The 20,833-nt window shown below is 41.8% G+C and overlaps 1 protein-coding gene across 2 annotated transcripts in view; it reads left to right on the plus strand.

Annotated features, from left to right (window-relative positions):
- Positions 1 to 20,833, plus strand: part of RASSF1 (Ras association domain family member 1) — a 122,212-nt gene that overhangs the window by 15,267 nt on the left and 86,112 nt on the right. The window contains exon 1 of one of the 2 annotated variants that reach the window (XM_033926207.1): positions 110 to 239. The exons of the other annotated variant lie outside the window; for it this stretch is intronic. Within the exon in view, the coding sequence (XP_033782098.1) occupies positions 119 to 239 (121 nt within the window). The 5' untranslated portion in view covers positions 110 to 118. Of the gene's footprint in view, positions 1 to 109; positions 240 to 20,833 lie in introns of those variants that run through there. 2 annotated transcript variants of the gene reach the window in all.

Here is a 20,833-nt window from a genome sequence, read left to right on the forward strand (position 1 = left end):
TATTTAAGAGTATCTGTGAAAATTCAACATATCTCAAATAGAATGATTTTATTTTTTACAAGTCACACGGCTTATGAAAGTACCTACAAAAACAAAGACATAAACCCCCAGAAAGCCCATGAAAATGCAAATAAAAGAAGAAAAAGGAGGAAAGAAAGAGGTGCCGAGTGAGGATCTGCTAAGGGGAAGAAAAATTCCATTGGAATCTCTTACCTGCTGGCATCCAAACTTGGGAAAAGGTAAAACTTGGGTTCAGTGGGTTATTTCATTGTTCTTCTCGTTTACTTTTTTAGTTCAGTGCTCTGCTTTTTCAGCAAAGTCAGTGTAGCCTTTAGAGTTAGGGTTTTTATATAAAATGTGTTTTAGTCTAGATTAGTATTTTAGGCTGCATGTCAGAGCATAAATTAAGATCAGATTAGGGCACAGATAGCAGTTGTGGAAAGTCTTTGTTTAGTATTTAACATTAGTTTAAAATACAGCTAGAAAAAAGTAGCCGTACAGAGCATATATATACAATATACACTTCTTCCTCTGTATTCGCGGTTTCAGCATTCACGGTTTTTGGCTTGCTGGCTCCTCCCCCCAAATTACATCAGCTTGCATAGAGAAATCGCTGATTCCAAGCGTTTCCAGAGAAAATCGCTGATTCCCAGCACTTTCTTCACCGTGTTTTGCCTCTCCTTCAGGAACAGGCCAGGTCTCCCACCATGTTATTTGCGGTTTCACCATATTCACGATGGTTTTTAATAGAAAACAGCGAATAACATATGAAAAAGTTATTCACGGTTTTTCTGTATTTGCGGTTCTGTTAATCTCCTATCACAGCGAGTACGGAGGGAGAAATGTATCTATATTTTTTCAAAGGTCTTTTCAGTCAGGCAGTTAGAAACTGCTCTTTTGTTTAGTTGCATTTCAGTTAAACAATAGTGCCTGATTAAAGGGAAAAGTCAAAAAGGTCAGGATCAATGCAGGGCAACTCATCCAGGAGGTGTAGTTGTGAGAAGTTCCTTCCCTAACCATGTAAACCGTGTCGAGCTCCATCTGCGGAGATGATGCGGTATATAAACCCAAGATTTAGATTAGATTAGATTAGATTAGAAGACTTCCAGAAATTGCTTACAAATTTGGGAGAAGGGAATCCTGAGAACATAAGCAATGTCTCTGCTGGGTCAGACCAGAGGTCCATCATGCCCAGCAGTCCACTCACGGGTCGGCCCATCAGGTCCAGGACCTGTATAGTAACCCTCTGTCTATACCCTTTTATCCCCTTTTTCTTCAGGAAATCATCTAATCCTTTCTTGAACCCCAATACCGTACTCTGTCCTATCACACCCTCTATCTATACCCTTCTATCCCCTTTTCCTTCCTAATCCCTTCTTGAACTCCAAAACTGTACTCTGTCCTATCACACCCTTTATCTATACCCTTCTATCCCCTTTTCCTTCAGGAAACTATCTAATCCCTTCTTGAACCCCAATACTATACTCTGTCCTATCACACCCTCTGGAAGCGCATTCCAGGTGTCCACCACCCTCTGGGTGAAGAACTTCCGAGCATTGGTTCTGAATCTGTCCTCTTTTAATTTTTCCGAATGCCCTCTCGTTCTTTTAGTTTTTGAAAGTTTGAAGAATCTGTCCCTTTCCACTTTCTCTATGCCCTTCATGATCTTGCAAGTCTCTATCATGTCCCCTCTAAGTCTCCGCTTTTCTAGGGAAAAGAGCCCCAGTTTCTCTAATCTTTCAGCATATGAAAGGTTTTCCATACCTTTTATCAATCGTGTCGCTAAATAGCTCAACTCAGGAACTTATTTTATTTAAAGTACTTGCTCACTTGGCAAGGGAGTTTTAGGGTTAGGGTTCTTTTTTCTTAACATAGGAAGTCTCCGTTAGTGTACATAGGCTAGCAGTTTAAGGGGCTATTTTTAAATTGCTATAGTATCAGTATAAAACACAGCTAATAGGCACAGGCAGCTTCAGTTTAGACTTTAATCCCAGGACAAGCAGGAAGCATATTCTCACATGTGGGTAATGTCATCCACGGAGCCCTGACGTGGACAACCTTGCAAGCAGACTTGCTTGAAGAACTTGAAAAAGTTTGCAACTGCCGCACTGCGCATGCGTGAGTGCCTTCCCGCCAGTGCAGGGCGTGCATCTCCTCAGTTCTCAGTTTTCCGCGGAGCTGAGAAGATGTGTTTCGATGCTCTGTGCTAGACTCAGTTCTACTTCGTGCCTTCTCTCACCGCAGCTCTTGTTTTATTTTCTTCAGGGTTGCTATGTTTCTTGCAAGTTATTATTATTTTTTTTTATTTTGTGTGTGTACCAACGTTGGACCTACCGCGATATCAGCATGCGGGCTTGATTGCGTTGTGGCTTTTCTAGTCTGGGGCTCCATCCTCCCTTTTCTCCGGACGCCAAGTTTCGGTTCAGCAACTTGGATGGTGTGACTAAGCCTTTCCATAAGGCCCTTACCCTGACTTCAATCCTGGTCTCGACTAGTCAGGTCTCCTGCGGGGCTTCCGTCCTCTACCTCGTCCTCAAGTTTACTTCACCTTTTCTCGACTGAGAAATCCTAGTCCAACTGCTTATTTGAGCATGAGCAATTGCTTCCTTCTACATTGTCTAAGCCTTCTACGGCATTCATACCTACTAGACGTTTTTGTTTTTCCTCAGAAGGTGCCTCCTTTTCACCTCTCAGTCTTTTTCAACACCAGAGCAACACCTTCATTGGTCTCGCTCTGTCCTTTCCTCTCCCTTGGGGAATAGTTTTCATTTTTTTTTCTGACCATTGGGAGTTCTTTCTATCATATTTCTGGATCATCTCTGTGTTCATTGCAGATTACTCTCTCCATTTCAATCAGGGCCACCAATCCTTTCTTCAGGAGAGTATTCTTCCCATCCGTCGCATTGCCTCTGTCCATCAAGCATGTTCCTTTGGAATGTTAGAGCATAGCAATTTTTCCCCGTCCTTCTGTATTCCAAAGGAATTGGGGAATCTGCGACCTATTTTGGATCCAATTTTTCTTTCAGACCACTCCTTTCAAATGCTATCTCGGGCATACTTACCGTATATCTCCTTCTGACTCAGCATGTTTCGTTCTGCTTTCTGGATCTCATGAGGCTTACATTTCCCCAGCCTCTCGCAGTTCCTCAGATTTGGGTGGGATCAGAGTGCTCCCTTCAACCTGGCTTCATCTCTGGAGCGTTCACCAGGTGCCTAGTTGTAGTGGCTGCAGCTCTGCGGAGCCACAGTTTTCAGGTGTTCCTTACCTGGATGACTGGCTCATCACAGTTTCATCTCTCAGGAGGTTTTTTATAGTGAGACAACCGAAGTCCCAGTTATGCCCCTTTCAGATTCTGCAGTTCATCAGAGCTGTCTCTGGTACTGTGCCACTCAGAGCCTTCCCTCCTCATCAACGTCAGGGGGCTCTTTTTCAACTCTGCTGCAGTGTGTTTTTCCTCACTTCAATTTCAGCCAGTCACATGATGGTTCTTCCAGGTCACATGGCTTCTGCCGTTCATTTGACTCTTTTTGCCAGATTTCACCTCGGAATTCCTCGGTGAGCCCTGGCATCTCAGTGGCCTCAGGCTTTCGACCCACTCTCTCAATATAGTCTCTTCGCTAGTGGATACTATCTCCCACTTTCTCCAGAGGCTTGCTGTTACAACTGCCTCTTCACTGGTTAGTCTTCACGACAGACTTTTCAAACTCTGCTTGGAGGGCTCTTCTGATGGATCTCTTTGAGTTTCCCCACTACCACTGCATCAGTTCTGCTCCGAGATATACTTTCCTCACCAACTGTAGGCAGATATTTTCTTGTGGGAATGGACGCTTCAGTTCTTCTATGCGTTTCATCTATTCCTTCTTATGACATTTGTCGCATTCAACCAGGAACATGCCACCCTCATTCTAATAGCTCCTCGGTGGCCCGGGTACCTTTGGTTCTCCCTTCTCCTTCAACTGAGTAGCAGGAAGCCTTTTCTTCTACCTGTTTTTTCCTCTCTCTTTTCACAGAGTCAAGGGCCTCTCCTTCACTACTTGCAGTCTATGCACTTGAATATTTTACTGTCAGAAATGCACTTTTCTGTTTGATCTTCCTCTCATCACAAGGAGCTTCAGTCTACCTCCTTGTGTTCACTTTTGGATTATTTCTTCCATTTCTCTGCCTCAGGCCTCAACTCTTCCATTCGAGTCCATCTCAGTGCAATTGCTGCCTTTCATTAGCCTATTGAAAGGGAACCCCTTTCAGCTCATCCTGTGGTTTCCAGATTTATGAAAGGACTTTTCAATGTCAAACCACCTCTCAAACCTCCTCCAGTGGTTTGGGATCTCAATGTTGTTCTTGCTCAATTGATGAAGCCTCATTTTGAACCAATGGATACGGCTCATCTTCAATATTTCACTTGGAAAGTGGTTTTTCTCATTGCTCTTACGTCTGCTCGCAGGGTCAGCGGACACACCTTTCACAGTATTCCATCATGACAAGGTGGTCCTTCGTACTTATCCTAAATTCTTACCTAAAGTGGTTCCAGAATTTCATCTCAACCAATCGATTGTACTTCTAGTGTTTTTTCCAAAGCCTCATTCTCATCCTGGAGAAACAGCTCTGCATACTCTGGACTGTAAGCATGCTTTTGCTTTCTACTTGCAATCTGCTCCTCAACTTTTTGTCTCCTTCGATCCAAACAAGTTGGGACATCTAATCTCTATTAGCTAGTAATTAGTTCTTAGTCTAAGAAATCCTTGGAGGGTAAGCTACCAATTACAACATTACAAAATAATAACAAAAATTAAACATTACCATAGCCTAAAATATAACTAGCAATCTTAGGGGACCTTAGTGTACATATTCCAACTCCCTTAGCAACTTAACAAAGAAATCACCAATATTAAGATGCAGTCAGCAGTCCAACAGCAAAATGGGGGCTATCCAGTGTTTTGCACTTAGTGTCATATGTTTGATTATCTCCAGCTGGTAAGAGATCTTATGTGTGTGCTCAGTGTAAAGAGGTCCTAGCAGTCGGAACGGGTCCGATCTCTTGAGGCTAGAGCAGCAGACTTGGAGGAACTGAGGGAAACAGGGAGATACATAGAGGAGACCTACAGGGACATTGTAGAAAAATCCCACCTCCAGTCTGGCAGCTTCTGTGCTGCCTTGGAGGAGAGAGGTCTTCTTAAAGGAGAAGATCACCTTGGTGAAGAAGGAGGCAATCCTTTATCCAGGACCTAGCCACCAAGGGATGTAATGTCCTTTCACACCGAAGATGTGTGTCCAAGGGTTTTTTGCCCAGGAGGGAAGGGTTAGGACGGCCATTATAATGGGAGATTCAATCATTAGGTATGTAGATAGCTGGGTGGATGGTGGATATGAGGATTGCTTGGTTACTTGCCTGTATGGTGCGAAGGTGGCAAACCTCATACGTCACCTAGATAAGATTTTAGACAGTGCTGAGGAGGAGCCTGCTGTCTTGGTACATGTGGGTACCAATGACATAAACAAATGTGGTAGAGAGGTTCTGGAAACAAATTTAGGCTCTTAGGTAGGAAGTTAAAATCCAAAACCTCCAGGGTAGTGTTTTCTGAAGTGCTCCCTGTTCCACACACAGGATCCAAGAGACAGGCAGAGCTCCAGAGTCTCAATGCATGGATGAGGCAATGGTGCATGGAGGAGGGTTTTAATTTTGTTAGGAACTGGGCTACATTCTTGGGAAGGGTGAGCCTATCCCACAAAGATGGGTTCTACCTTAACCAGGGTGGAATCAGGCTGTTGGCATCAACATTTACAAAAGAGATAGAGCAGCTTTTAAACTAGAAACTGGGGAAGACCAACAGCTTCTCAAAAGTATGGTTCAGAACGAGGTATCTTTAAAAGATATCATAATAAAAGGGAAATGTCGAGGGGTTGTGTGCACGGAAGATAGTGGCGCTGAGGTTCATCATGGGGGGGGATGTATGGAGGTTAACTATGCTGATGTTTAGTGGGGAGAGTGGGGGGGCCTCATCCTATTAAAGATTACAGCCCTGGTGGTCATCAGGAGCTGAATGGAGGATAGCTGCGCCATCAGTCGGGTGGTGGCTCAAATATAAACTGAGACCCCCATTTAAAAATCTCAGTTTATATTCAAGTATGTATGATAGCTTTAAAAAAAAGGAGACTGATAACATAAGGAGAATGGTAAAATATAAACTTAGAGAAGCAGCTGCAAAGGTCAAAAATTTTACATCAGGCGTAGATGTTATTTAAAAAATACTACCCTGGAAGCCCAGACTAGATATATTCCATGAATTAAAAAAAAGGAAGGAAGGAAGACCAAATGGCAGCCAGCGTAGTTAACAAGTGAGATGAAGGAAGCTATTACAGCTAGAAGAGAATCCTTCAGAGAGTGGACGAAGGATCTGACTGAAAATAATTGTAAGCAGCACAAAGAATGGCAAGTCAAGTGCAAGGCACTAATAAGGAAGGCAAAGAGAGACTTTGAAAAGAAGATTGCGCTGGAAGCAAAAACACAGTAAAAACTTTTTAAGGTATATTAAAAGCAAGAAGCCAGGAAGAGAATTGGTTGGACCACTAGACAACCGAGGGATAAACAAGGCTATCAGGAAAGACAAGGCCAATAGCAGAGAGATTAAATGAATTTTTTTGCTTCAGTCTTCACCAAGGAAGATGTATTGGAGTTAATGATGCCAGAAATGGTATTCAGCTCTGATGAATCAGAGAAACTCAAACAAATCTCTGTAACACTGGAAGATATAATGAGTCAATTTTATAAACTGAACAGTAGCAAATCACCTGGACTGGATGATATACATCCCAGAGTGCTAATAGAATTGAAAATTTTTCTCTACAATCCAGCATAGTACTGGAAGATTGGAGGGTGGCCAACATGATGCCAATTTTTAAAAAGGGTTCCAGAGTTGATCAGGAAATTATAGATTGGTAAGTCTGACATCAGTGCCGGGCACAATGGTAGAGACTATGATAAAGACAAAATGACAGAACATTTATATAAGCATGGATTAATGAGTGAAAGCCAACATAGATTTAGTCAAGGGAAATCTTGCTTCACCAATCTACTGCATTTCTTTGAAGGGGTGAATAAACATGTGGATAAAGGTGAGCCGATTGATATCGTGTATTTGGATTTTCAAAAGGCATTTGACAAAGTACCTCTTAAAAGACTTCTGAGAAAATTAGAGAGTCACGGGATAGGAGGTAATGTCCTATTGTAGATTAATAACAGGTTGAAAGACAGAAAACAGAGAGTGGGTTTAAATGATCAATATTCTCAATGGAGAAGGGTAAATACTATAGTGGAGCTGGGACCACTGCTTTAACATATTTATAAATGATCTAGAGATGGGAATAATTAAAAAGTTTATATACTGGATATAGCCTATGTGGTTCACAAAAAAAACATGCATAAAAATTTGACAATACAGATGTAGTGGTTATAAAGGCAAATCATACATAACTTTAAATGACACCAAGTTGTTCAGAAGTTGTTAAATTGCAAGAGGATTGTGAAAAATTGTAAGAGGACCTTGTGAGACTGGAAGACTGGATGTCAAAATGGCAAATGTCGTTTAATGTGAGCAAGTGCAAAGTGATGCATGTGGGAACGAGGAACCCGAACTATAGCTATATGATGCTGGATTCTGTGTTAGGAGTCACTGCCAAGAAAAAGATCTAGGTGTCATTGTTGAGAATACATTGAAACCCTCAGCTCAATGTGCAACAGCTGCTAAGAAAGCAAATTGAATGTTAGGAATTATCGGGAAAGGAATGGAAAACAAAGATGAAAATGTTATAATGTCCTTGTATCGCTCTATGGTATGGCTGCACCTCAAATACTGTGTGCAGTTTTGGTCGCCGTATCTCATAAAAAATATAGCGGAATTACAAAAAGGTACAGAGAAGGGTGACAAAAATGATTAAAAAAACCAAAGATGGGATGACTTCCCTATGAGGAGAGGTTAAAGCGGCTAGGGCTCTTCAGCTTGGAGAAGAGACGGCTCAAGGGTGATATGATAAAAGTCTTTAAAATACTAAGGGGAAGATTCTCAAATGGTCGCAGTAAAATCCAGCGGACTGAAGTCGCAGCCACTACTGTAATGATTTCAAAAAGGCGAGTCATTCTTTAAAAAAACCACATTTGCTTGGAGTTTCTCCTCCCCATCACCCTCGCCAGCCTGGTACAAGGGCTTTCCTGAGGTGGTCAATTTTGTCTGCCCTTAAATGTATTCTACTGCAATGGTTGGAGCCAGCAGCTCCGACTCTTTCCTTGTAGAGGATCCAAATGATTACTTTGCTTGCTTGGGAACGTCGGAGTGTTCTGGACCTTTCTTCTGCACGTGGTCTCCGTTTTACGGCTACCTGGGAACCCTTCTGGAACACTATGACTCCGGTGGTCAGGAGTCGGATTTGGAATTGCTAATTGTGTGGCTCTCCATATCTGTACTTCCCCTTTGTTTTTAGTAGTGGGACTCCGGACGGGGGGGGGGGGGGATAGGTGGGGGATGGGTGGGTGTTTGTATATTTGAAAATTGTTTGAGCTCTGTTTAAATGGAATGATTGGTTGAATTGTGCATTATCTTGGTTCAATAAATATCATTTAAACATAAAAAAACATGCATGCAAATGAGGTTGGCAGAGGGTGTGGCGGGAAGAAGTTGGCATTCCTCTCGCTGCTGAGGGAGGGGGGTTGCTCGATTGCGGCAAAAGTTTTTGGCAGGTCTGAGCTGTGAGGCCTTACTTTCCTGTCAATGCCTGAGCCAATCAGTACTGAAGCACTGACCAGAAAGTAAAGCTAGGATAGCTCAGATCTGTCGGAAAATTTTGTTCACAAACGTGGGACAGTGAAGTTAGGGAATCACTCAGTGATAATAGAGAATCGCCCTGAGTGCTTGTTTAAATATTAATTACCTCGCATGGGAGTGTCGGAGACTGCTAGGAAGTTTGGAAAATAACACGGTAAGCCGTTTTGATAATCCATCGCTAAAATACCTGAATGCTAAACCGACTGGAACCAGTTTAGCGACCGTGTTAAAGTTTTGAGAATCTTCCCCTGAGTGGAGTGGAAAGGGTAGATGTAAATTGCTTATTTACTCATTCCAAAAATACAAGGACTAGGGGGCATGCGATGAAGCTACTAAGTAGTAGATTTTAAACAAACCGGAGAAAATATTTCTTCACACAACGTGTAATTAAACTCTGGCATTCGTTACCGAAGAATGTGGTGAAATCAGTTAGCTTAGTCAGGTTTAAAAAAAAGATTTGGATAAATTCCTAAAAGGGAAGTCCATAGGCCATTATTGAGATGGTCTGGAGAAATCCACTGCTTATTCCTAGGATACGCAGCATAAAATATGTTTTACTACTTGGGATCTAGATAGGTACTTGTGACCTGGTTTGGCCACTGTCTAGGCTTCAAGGACCTTTGGTCTGTCCCAGTATGGAAATTCTTAGGTTCTTAAATAAGGAGAAGAAAGAAAAAAAAGAAAAGGAGACAAAATAAAACCAGAAAATCTATGGCTAAGGAAGTAAAATAAACCAGATCCAAATGGGATGGTGGGGGGGGGGGAGTAGGGATGGGGTAGGGAAGTATTCAAAGAGAAGGTGGTAAAAGTCGACGGCAAAAGCTATGACACACATTGCAACAGTATTTAAAAAATTCTTAAATTATGATAAAACTACATTGAACACTTGAATTATGACCATATACCATATGCCTCTTTTTTTCTCCCTTAGCTCCTTCCTTTTATTTTTCTCTTTTTCCTTCTGGTTTTTTTCTTCTTTTATTTGTCTTTTCATGGGCTTTCTGCTTTTGTCTTGTAGGTACTTTCATAAGCTGTGTGACTGTTAGAAGAATTTGATTTTTTACAATCATATTTGAGGTATGTTGAATTTTCACAGACACTTAAATATTGTACAGGTTTCCCTCCATTTTTGAAGTTTTAGAATTTCACAATTTTGGTTATTCGTGAGTCTCCAAACAAGTAGCCTCCCTCCCACCTTCCCAGCTTATCTTTGAAGCCCTGGTGTTATAGCGGTGAAGTGGGACGGGAGCAATCTTCCTACGCATCTACCCCATGCAGATCCATGATCAAAAATGGCTGCCGCAAGTTTCCGCATCAGTCTTGTGAATTTCCGTGGTCTTGCGAAACTGCTGCGGGAACATGAGGCACCCATTTCTGACAGCAGATCTGCAAGGGCAGAAGTGCAGAAAGATCGCTCCTGCCCAGCTTTACCGCTACACCATCAAGGCTTCAAAGGTAAGCTGTGGAGGGGTCCAGGAAGCAGGAGGGAGTCAGGGTGGGGAGCCCTAAAGTTATTCGTGACTTTTTTAATATTTGTGAGGGAACTGTACCCCTAACCCCTGTGAATTTATGTAAGATCTGGCTTCTATATATACATTTTTTGTTAATTTTTTTCATATATACATACGGTATATGTAATGTCTGGCTTTAATACATATGTGTAGGTGTTAGATTTGAAACATTTTTTCATATGCATATATATTTAATGTTCACAATCTGTATATATGTTTAGGTGCTAGGTTTTAAATGGTTATAGATATGCCTAACAACCGGATGCCAATACTGCCATGACTTGTGTGCATATACGTCTAATGTGCCTTCCCATGGAAGCACACCTATTTCCCCTATATCCTTACTATTTGGTTATTGCATTGGGAAGCAAATTTTTGGCATTACAGTCTCAATCTCAGTATTTATTCATTTAGCGCATCCTCCCAAAAGAGCTCAGAACGGGTCATAGGAGTACATCCACAGAATAGTTAAGACAAATATGGACAAAACGTATTTGGAAAGTGAGTTGTAAAATGATTGAGTTATGGAGATAACCTATAAACCACCTAATCCCAAAAACTAGTTCAAAAAGTTAATTAAAGTAAGAGATCAAAGATCAAAATACAATCAAATAATATACAAAAAAAGAGAAATACAAATACTAAAAAAGCAATCGCGTCTCCTTAATGGCCTACTCTAGACATTTCTAAAAAAGAAACAGAGCATAAGAAGTAGGAAACTGGGCACTAACCATTTATGGCTCTAATACTTAGGCCCCGAGCTCATGAAACCTCAGAGATCATTCTTTGTTTCGTGACCCTAAACCAAAGACTTTCCCTAGACACAGTAAGGTGGCTGCAAAATAGGCCGATGACGCTTTCGAGAGCACACCATTCTGAAGGTAGAAGGCAACAACCCGTTTCTCAGAACATGACTTTGCGTGGAGAGCAGACTTTTGCAGCAACGAATCTGTCAGTAAATACTGTGCATAGTTTGTATGCTTGCAGTCTATCTGTGTATGCCCTTGCAGATGTGTTCATGTTGGCTTGGGTCTGTAGGTCTGCGTAGGCGTATATTATTTCATCTCTATAACAAAAGCTTTGAGGGATGATGATACAGACTGTTGGAGCCCTTGCCAGGAAATGACTGAGTCGGTTGCTTATCTGATCAAAGACAGCCACAAGATGCAAAGAGAAGCGGTTCATGGGCAGGTGAAAGAACGCAGGCAAAATAGACCTCATCTGTAAAATCGAGCTGAAAATAGCCTACTTCTACCACGATTATTTCTGTGGTGGTACCAGACACACACAGTGCTGTGTAATAAACGTGCAAGAGACACTAGTTCTAGAGATGCCCTGCAGAAAATAGTTTCTGCTGCAGCATTCTGGATGAATTGCAGACTGAATTAAAATATGTCATTTCATTATTTCTGTCATTTGTTTAAATTTCCTCCTTCCCATTTTTGGACACCTTCAGTGGCTGCAAATACTGGAAAACTCACTGAAGTGTCTCAAACACGGATGGTGAGACTTAGGAGAACCGAGCTGTAAGGCTGAGGGTGATTTTTTTACTCATTCTAGGCCGGATTCTCAAAACTCACTGGTAAAATCCGGCGGGTCGATGTATTGGCTGTAGTGGGAGCGATTTGTCTTTTACTGACAATTCTCAGCATAATAGCATACAAATTATATGCACGCTATTTGTGCGGAAAATCACTGGTAAAGGGGGGCTTGCTCAGAAGAGTAATTGCTAGGTACAGCTCCTTCCTCCTGTCAAGGCTGCTCTCCCTGCCCCAATCAACTGAGCCACAGGTCTCCCTGAATTCTGACAGGAAGAGTGCCCCTCTCGTCGACACCCTCCGTCGCCTGCCTCTACCTGGCCCCCTCACACCCTGTACAAGATCGTCAGGAGGGATGCCCACCATCTCCTGCCTTGGTCGCCAATGCCTAAGCCCGCCCCCACCCGTACAGCCCCGTGCCTTTACAAACCACACAATGATGTATACTGGTTACGGGCTCTGCAAATTAGTAATCAGAAAGAGCAGGAATGAACTCCAGCAGAGAAACAGCTGAACACCAAATTCAATTCAAAACATTTGCCTCAAACACCAGTACTATTAGGCGATCTGAGCTGAATCAGTGGGTTTACACAGGGATTAAAACTCTTTATTTCCCAGTACTTAATACCTCCTTTTAGCAACAGGAGTCAAAAAAATCCAGTTTAAATTCTGAAATACACATCAAAAGTTCTATCACTTTTTCTGTGAAATAATTCCAAACTTCAGGACAATGAAAAGCCTACATAAAAAGCAAAGTCTTCAAGGCTGCTTTAAAATTTAATTGTAAAGATATAGATCGAACATCTGGAGGGAGGTTATTCCAAAGTAAAGGAGAAGAGCAGAAGGCTGGTCCCGAGAGGTATCTAAGGGGCACCTGGAGGAATCACCAAAAGATTAGAGAGTTAGCTGATCTAAGCGGAGACTTAGAGGAGACATGATAGAAACCTTTAAGATCATGAAGGGCATAGAAAAAATAGACAGGGACAGATTTTTCAAATTAAGGGGATCAATAAGTACAAGGGGGCACTCAGAGAAATTGAAAGGGGAGAGGTTTAGAACAAACGCCAGGAAGTTCTTTTTCACCCAGAGGGTGGTGGATACATGGAACGTGCTACCAGAGGATGTGATAAACAGGAGCACGCTACAGGGGTTCAAAGAAGCTTTGGATAGGTACTTGGAAGACAAAGGGATTGAGGGGTACAGATAAGAGTAGAGGTAGATTATAGGGATGGGATTAGAGGTAAGTTACAAAATTAATCAGGGACCACTGTTTAGGCACTAGGCCTGATGGGCCGCCGCGGGAGCGGACTGCTGAGCAAGATGGACTTCTGGTCTGACTCAGCGGGGGCAACTTCTTATGTTCTTATGTAAGCATATGAGACACACTATAAGTAGTTATGAGCGAGGCCAGACAAGTAGGGACCTCAGAATAAAAAGCACAGCAAGAATTCAGGCAAATCCTAAACAAAACCAGGAGCCAGCGCTGTTCAAACATGTTATAGGGATATAATCGCACTATTTTCAATAAGCTGAAACCAATGGATTCAATAAGCTAGAAGTCCTTCTAAAAATTAGTTACAAAAGTCCGGTGGACTCAGAACCAGGGCATGACCAAAGTACAAAAGACTGTTGTCTACAAATGGTTTCAGGGAAACAAATTCTCCTTAAGAACATAAGAATTGCCATACTGGGACAGACCGAAGGTCTGTCAAGCCCAGTATCGTTTCCAATAGCGGCCAACCAAGGTCCCAAGTACTTGGCAGAACCCTGAATAGTAGCAACATTTGCGATGTCATAATGGCTCATTCCACCAATGCCTAAGAGCCAACCTCATCTGTGATGTCACAATGGCTTGACTGTCCTATTCTTGGCTTACATAAGAACATAAGAGTTGCCATACTGGGACAGACTGAAGGTCCATCAAGCCTGGTAACCTGTTTCCAAGAGTGGCCAACCCAGGTCCCAAGCACCTAGCTAGATCCCAAGTATGGTAGTAAAACCGATTTTATGCTGTTTATCCTAGGAATAAGCAGTGGATTTCTCAAAGCAATCTCAAGAGGGGGGCGCTGTTGAGCCCACGTGTGATGGCTGCTTGAATGTGGAGCTCCTGCACCCGATCGAGTATCGAACGTTGCTAGGCAGCACTCGCGGTTACAAACGCGCTAAATTTTACAACACAGGCAAGTTTAAACATTTTACTTTCGAAATCGCTATTCTTTAAGGGCAGAAATGGCTGATAAAAAGATCAGCAAGAGACATAAACCGGACCCCCCGTCGCCATCGAAGGTGCCGCTGCCGGGACCCGAAACCGGAAGTGCCTCCGAAATACTCGCCGAACTTCGCGAACTAAAATCCCTGGTCTCTGACACTAAATTAGCTACTGAAGAGATCAATGAAAAACTAACAACCCTCACTAATGATTTTTCTCAACTGCAAACTCGAGTAGTAACCCTGGAAAACAAGATGGATGCCACCACTCAGCACATGGCTGAACTGAGAGCCCAGACTAGGAGAATTGCTGCCTTGGAGTCAGAGCTGGAGGACAACAATAACAGATCTCGTCGCTGCAACATTCGTCTTTTGGGGCTCAAGGAAGGGTCACATGAGCGAGATCTGGTCAGACACCTGGAAGAGCTGATACCTAAACTTCTGGACCTTACCTTTCCTAGGGAATTTGAAATAGAAAGGGCACACAGAGTGCCTTCATCCAAGAATCCGAATGACCGTTATCCTCGCCCTGTGGTTCTTAAACTTCTCCGATATCAACATGTGCTGGATGTAATGCAGCGGGCAAAAATAAGAGCCCCTATTATACATGAGGGAGCCACCATTCTCTTCCTGCCTGATCTGAGCAAAACCACTGCAGCAAGGAGAAAGAAACTGCTCTCATACCGGCCACAATTGAAGCAGCTTAATGCTAAATTTGGTATGTTATATCCGGCCAGGATGAGAGTTACTCTTCATAATCAAACTAAAGATTACATTAATCCGGAAGATCTAGCTGCCTTTATTGAACTGCAGTCTCCTACACCAATTCATCAGGTTTGAATGTATTTGCCATGCTGCCAGAATGTCTCATCTCTGCCTGTATATGGTATGATGTCTGCTGTCTGCAATTGTTCTCTAATGTTCTGTTAAATATGTTTTATTATTATTATTGCTGCAGGAATTAACTTATCATTTGATGCTAAATTATTTAGCTGCATTGTAATACATGCTTCCTGCACATACAGTACACTGCTCCGTGATATGGGTGCTCCACAGTAGCAGCTGCTGTTACACTCTCACAGTGCACATAGGAATGGTTATGTTTGACTTTAGGTCAATTCTTAGGTATATTGGTCCTATTCAGATGCAGCTCACAAGGTATGCTAACATGTCTTTTTTCTTTTTCTGGTTATGCGGTGTGTCATATGAAATGAAATGTTTAGATCTCTATTTGAAGCAGGTTAATGTCAATCTTTCAATTACTCGCAGAGAAAATTTCCATGTCTCTTAATATCATTTCTCTGAATACTAAAGGGCTGAATAATTTGATTAAACTGAAGAAAATACTAGCATACCTAGACCAAATGAAACCTGATGTCATCATGTTACAAGAGACACATTTAGATGGTGTGGCTTCTGACAAAGTCCGTTTTGGGTGGGCTTTACCTGCATACTATTCTCCTGCTATTGATAAAAAAGGTGGAGTCCTGACTCTGGTCCGTAACACACCAGACATTACTGTTACGTCCTCTTCTCATGACTTGCATGGTAGATGGGTTAAGGTAACCATTGAATGTGGTGGGCATAAGATACTCTTACTCAATTTGTATGGCCCAAACACTGACACTCCTGATTTCTTTAATGCCATTACCTCAACGGTTCTAATGGATTCGGATTCACATTTGATCCTGGGCGGTGATTTCAATATGGTCTTGAACCCTGAAATTGACAGACGCTCTCAGTATAGATACAAAAAAACCAAAGCATGGTTCGCTCTCCAACATATGATTTCAGAGCTTCACCTGACTGACATCTGGAGACATAATCATGGATCTGACCGCGCTTACACATTTTACTCTAACCCACACATGTCTTATTCCCGTATAGACTTTTTTCTACTCAATAGGTCGCTATGCGACTCCGTTACTTCTGCAGAAATTTTACCCATATCAGTGTCAGATCATGCAGCCATATCATTGCAGATCACCTGTAAAGTACAACAGTCTCCACATAGACAATGGCGATTTAACTCTTCCCTTCTACAAGACCCTCAATTTAAAATATCCATTCGCAAAGCAATAGAGGAATTTTTCTCTTTCAACTCACCGGAGCATACATCTTGGATTACGTGTTGGGATGCCTTCAAAGCCTACATTAGGGGAATCATTATATCCTACGCAGCTACTACACGGAAGAGACAGATGGCTACCTCCTTGAAGATGGAGAATGATATCAAGAAGCTGGAGCTAGTTCATCAACGGGATCCAACAGATGTCAGTACTCTTCATAAACTAGCGAAGGCTCGTTTTTTATATAACTCCATGTTAAGTAAATCAGCTGCAAATTCCGTGTTTCTTCAATCTGCCTCATACTTTGCAGACAACAACAAATGTGGTCACTTACTAGCCACATATCTCAAAAAAAAAATTGACAAGAAAAACATCACGGCCATAGAACTAGATAATGGTAAAATATTAACTACCGACCAGGACATATCTCAAGCCTTTAAAAGCTTTTATGAAACATTGTACACCTCAGAATTGGATAAGAATGAACCTATTCCACAGTCTTTGGAAGAACTACCCCATCCTACAGTTTCTCACGAAGACAACCTTAAATTAGATGAACCCCTGTCTATCTCAGAGCTCTCTCAAGTGATCGACTCCATGGCGGTTCGTAAGGCTCCAGGGCCGGATGGCCTAACTGTAGAATTCTACAAAGAATTCCAGGATGTTCTTAATCCTTATTATCTTCAATTCCTTCAATCTATCATTGAATCAGGTCAAGTTTGTGGCTCGTTTACAGAAGCTCATATCATTGTTCTACCTAAACCTGATAAAAATCCACGTTCGGTGTCCAATTACAGACCTCTGTCTCTTATAAACGTGGACGCGAAGATTTATGCCAAACTCTTATCCACTAGGCTACAGGGAGTCATAACCAAACTCATCAAGACAGATCAGAGTGGCTTCATCACTGGAAGGTTTGCAACCGATAATTCCAGAACATTTGCACATATCATATCTCAATCCCAAGATCATACAAAAGATCTTATAGCAGTGGGTCTGGATGCCGAAAAGGCCTTTGACCGTGTGGAATGGTCATTTCTTTTTAGTTCCTTGGAATGGTATGGCTTCTCTGAAGAATTCATCAAGAAGATCAAGATACTATACTCCTCTCCCTCAACCAGAACATTTATAAATGGAACCTTATCTTCTGTATTTCATCCGACTCGAGGTACCAGACAGGGGTGTCCACTATCCCCTTTGCTGTTCGACCTGGCTCTGGAGCCTTTATTGATAGCTATACGTGAAAATAAATTCATAGAGGGTTTCACAAACAAATCATCGGAGATCAAGATATCAGCATATGCTGATGATATACTCCTATACATCACTCCAGCCTCATTTCCTCATCTAATCTCCACGATCCGTCATTACTCAGCCCTATCTGGTTACAAACTGAATATGTCTAAGACAGTGGTTATGCCTATTAACTGTCCAGAGGCTAAGCCAGTTGTAGAATCATATGGTGTACAATGGTCTGCTACTAAAATGAAGTATTTGGGAGTGTTTTTTGGACCCACTTTGGAGGAAACCATTCAACTCAATATTGATTACCTATTACAGATAGTGCGTCAGGCAACAACTGCCTGGTTCCCATTAAAACTATCTTGGTGGGGTAGATTGGAGTCGATTCGCATGATGATTGTACCAAAAATTAATTATGTCCTAAATATGTTGCCGTGCCTTTTGCCCCGTTCATTTTACAACAATGTGGATTCTCTCCTCACGCAATTCATCTGGAACAAAAAACAACCTCGTATAGCTCTTAACAAGCTCAAATTGGCTAAGAAAGATGGTGGAGTAAATTTCCCAGACTTTTTCAAATATCACAGCGCTTTTATCATACGGCACTGGTTTCATGGTCATATTGACAATAGTCTTTCAGAGATACCAAGTTGGATTGAATTAGAAACTCGCTTGTTTGGAGCATCACGACTGAAATTCCTTCCTGGTCACTCTGTATCCCGTAAAGATAAAAACGATCAAATTTTACGGTCATATAAGATAGCTCTCCAGGTCCTCGAATCTAACATGTCTCTGAAATGGGATCAATCCACTGAACTTCCCATCTGGAATAATCAGAGATTTCTGATTCAGTCAAAACCCTTCCTTTGGCCTCTTTGGCAAAGAGCTGGCATTGAGACAATAAAGGATTTGACAAATGCAGACGGTTGGCTGTCCTTCCAGGACCTCTCCAGAATATGGAATATTCCTAGGAATCAACATTATGCCTGGCTCCAACTCCTACACTGCTTGCGGGCGGCTGTTCCTGACCTGCAGGTCCTTGGGGACACACCAAGCCTACGTTCATTCCTTGACAAGCCCTCATTGCTCACCCATAAGGCCTCCTTCTGGTACAAGGTTATTCAATTGTCAGAGGACAAACCACCTCTCTCTTCAGAAGTAAAATGGCTATATATACTGAATTTACCTTCTGATGCCATTGACTGGAACAATGTTTGGTTGACCTTACATAAATCCATAAAATCCGCCTCAGTGTTACAGTCCATCTTCTTCTTGTTACATCGAGCTGTGTGGACTCCTGCTTTATCTCACAAAATTGATATCTCTTCTTCCTCTAAATGTTGGTCATGCGACAGTGAAGATGGGTCTTTGGAACATTTGTTGTTTCGCTGTAAACACCTTGTCATTTATTGGATTAAAGTGTGGGACACTAAATGCAATATCCTAGACATAGTTGAACCACTCAATATCAAAATTCTTATATTTATGTCTCATGGTCTGCAAGCACAGCTAGATAAATACGAGGGACACCTTTTGACAATTATGTTGTCTTTAGCAATCCAAAATGTACTCTTTTGTTGGAAAAATCTAGATAAAATTGAGTATCATACTTGGTGGAACTCCTTGTGTCTTCATGGTAAATATGAACAAGTGCTAGCTGAAAAAATGAATGCCCTTAGCAAGTATAAAACTATTTGGTCTCCTATTCATCAATACTGTTTGAAAATGTAATCTTGTATTAGTTCATTGATATCAGTTAGTGATGTTCCTGCTTAAAGATGTTATGTCATTTACATCACTGCTCGGAAATTGGCATACCCATAATGTTTTTGCATACTTTTGTTTGTTGCTTACTTGTATTTGACTTGAATGTATATTGTACTACAAATATGACCATGTACTCTGTAATTGCGTTTATGTTTTGTTTCCTTTGCATTACGCCTTATGAAACTTAATAAAACTTTTTGAACACTAAAGCAATCTCAAGAATGGCCTACGGACTTCTCTTTTAGGAAATCACCACCATACTTCCTGCCTGGCTACCCCACTAGATTCCCTGAGATCATAAACTAGGCCTGGAGGGGCCTACTTTTTCTTTTGAGAATAGGCTTGAAATATGTATCTGTTCATTCTCAAGTGTCCTGCTATAGAATTACCTTCCAAATACCATTCTAACACAAAATAGGGCAGAGTAACACGAGACAAATTTCTCCAAGTATCCCTAATGCTGAAGCCTGATCAATATATAGCAGACAATCAAAAGGCATTTGAGAAATCCCTATGGAAATACTTAACTTCACATTCCCTGGTAGATTTCTTGAATCCTCAAACATCAAAATTTAATTTGAGATAGACATGATCTGAACGCTCAACTCCAAGCTTCTCAATCAAACTTTTATTTTATTTATTCGATTTTCTATACTGTTCTCTTAGGGGAGCTCAGAACAGTTCACATGAATTCATTCCGTTACTCAAGCATTTTTCCCTGTCCTGGCGGGCTCACACACCTTTCAGCTAGGCATGGCCTCCTATTACAACTGCCAAATGTATCTGATGCTACTAGGTGACCTAATTGCAGACACTAGCAACGCCTAACTAAAATCCGTGCACAGCTAAATTGCTTTTTAATTGGTTATATGGTGTGGTGATTGGCCACACTGTTAAAAACCGATTTAAAACAATTTTTTTATTACTAATTAAGGCCTTCTCTTACTCTTCTATGAATGTCAGAGCAGCGTCAGGGCATTTAGTGCTCCAGGATGCGGTAGAAACCTCTACCGTGGCTTAGTAAAAAAAAAAAATTATTTTTGCATAACTGTAGAAATATGGAATGAGAAAGAAAGTTTAGAATCCAAAGTTACACCCAGTGAATGAATCAATTTCCTTAGGGGAACTTTTTCTCTATCTAGAATAGGCTGAAAAGATGTTGGCGTATCTTTGCTTAAAAAACAAAATGACCTTGCATTTATTATAGTTTAGGAACAATTATTTTTCTCGAACCATGAAGAAATACTCTGTTAACTTATTAGAAAGAGACAGCTGAGATGGACTGTCCCAAGAATCACAAGTTATTAAAAGCTGCATATCATCCACATAGATATATGGAGATATTCCTAGCTAAGGTTACCAGATGTCTGGGAAAATCTGGACATGTCCTCTTTTTGGGAAACTGTCTGGGTGCCCGGACAGTTTTTAAAAATTGGGGGTTGGGGGGGAGGTCTGTCCAGATTTAGCTGGTTCTCCCAACTCCCCCATCTACCTCTTCCCCAGGCTGGCTGCTGTAGTTTAATCTTTGGGCAGTCAACAGCAGCGACATGAGCCCACTTCCACTGGCCTGCCCCGGAAGCCGCCTCTCTGCAGTGACTTCCTGTTCCCGTGTAGGCGGGACTTTCAGAGAGGCGGCTTCTGGGGCAGGCTGGCGGTAGCAGGCTCACCTCGTTACTACTGCTGC

Source organism: Geotrypetes seraphini, chromosome 17 (assembly GCF_902459505.1).
Source record: "Geotrypetes seraphini chromosome 17, aGeoSer1.1, whole genome shotgun sequence".
In the NCBI taxonomy this organism is placed as follows: Eukaryota; Metazoa; Chordata; class Amphibia; order Gymnophiona; family Dermophiidae; genus Geotrypetes; species Geotrypetes seraphini.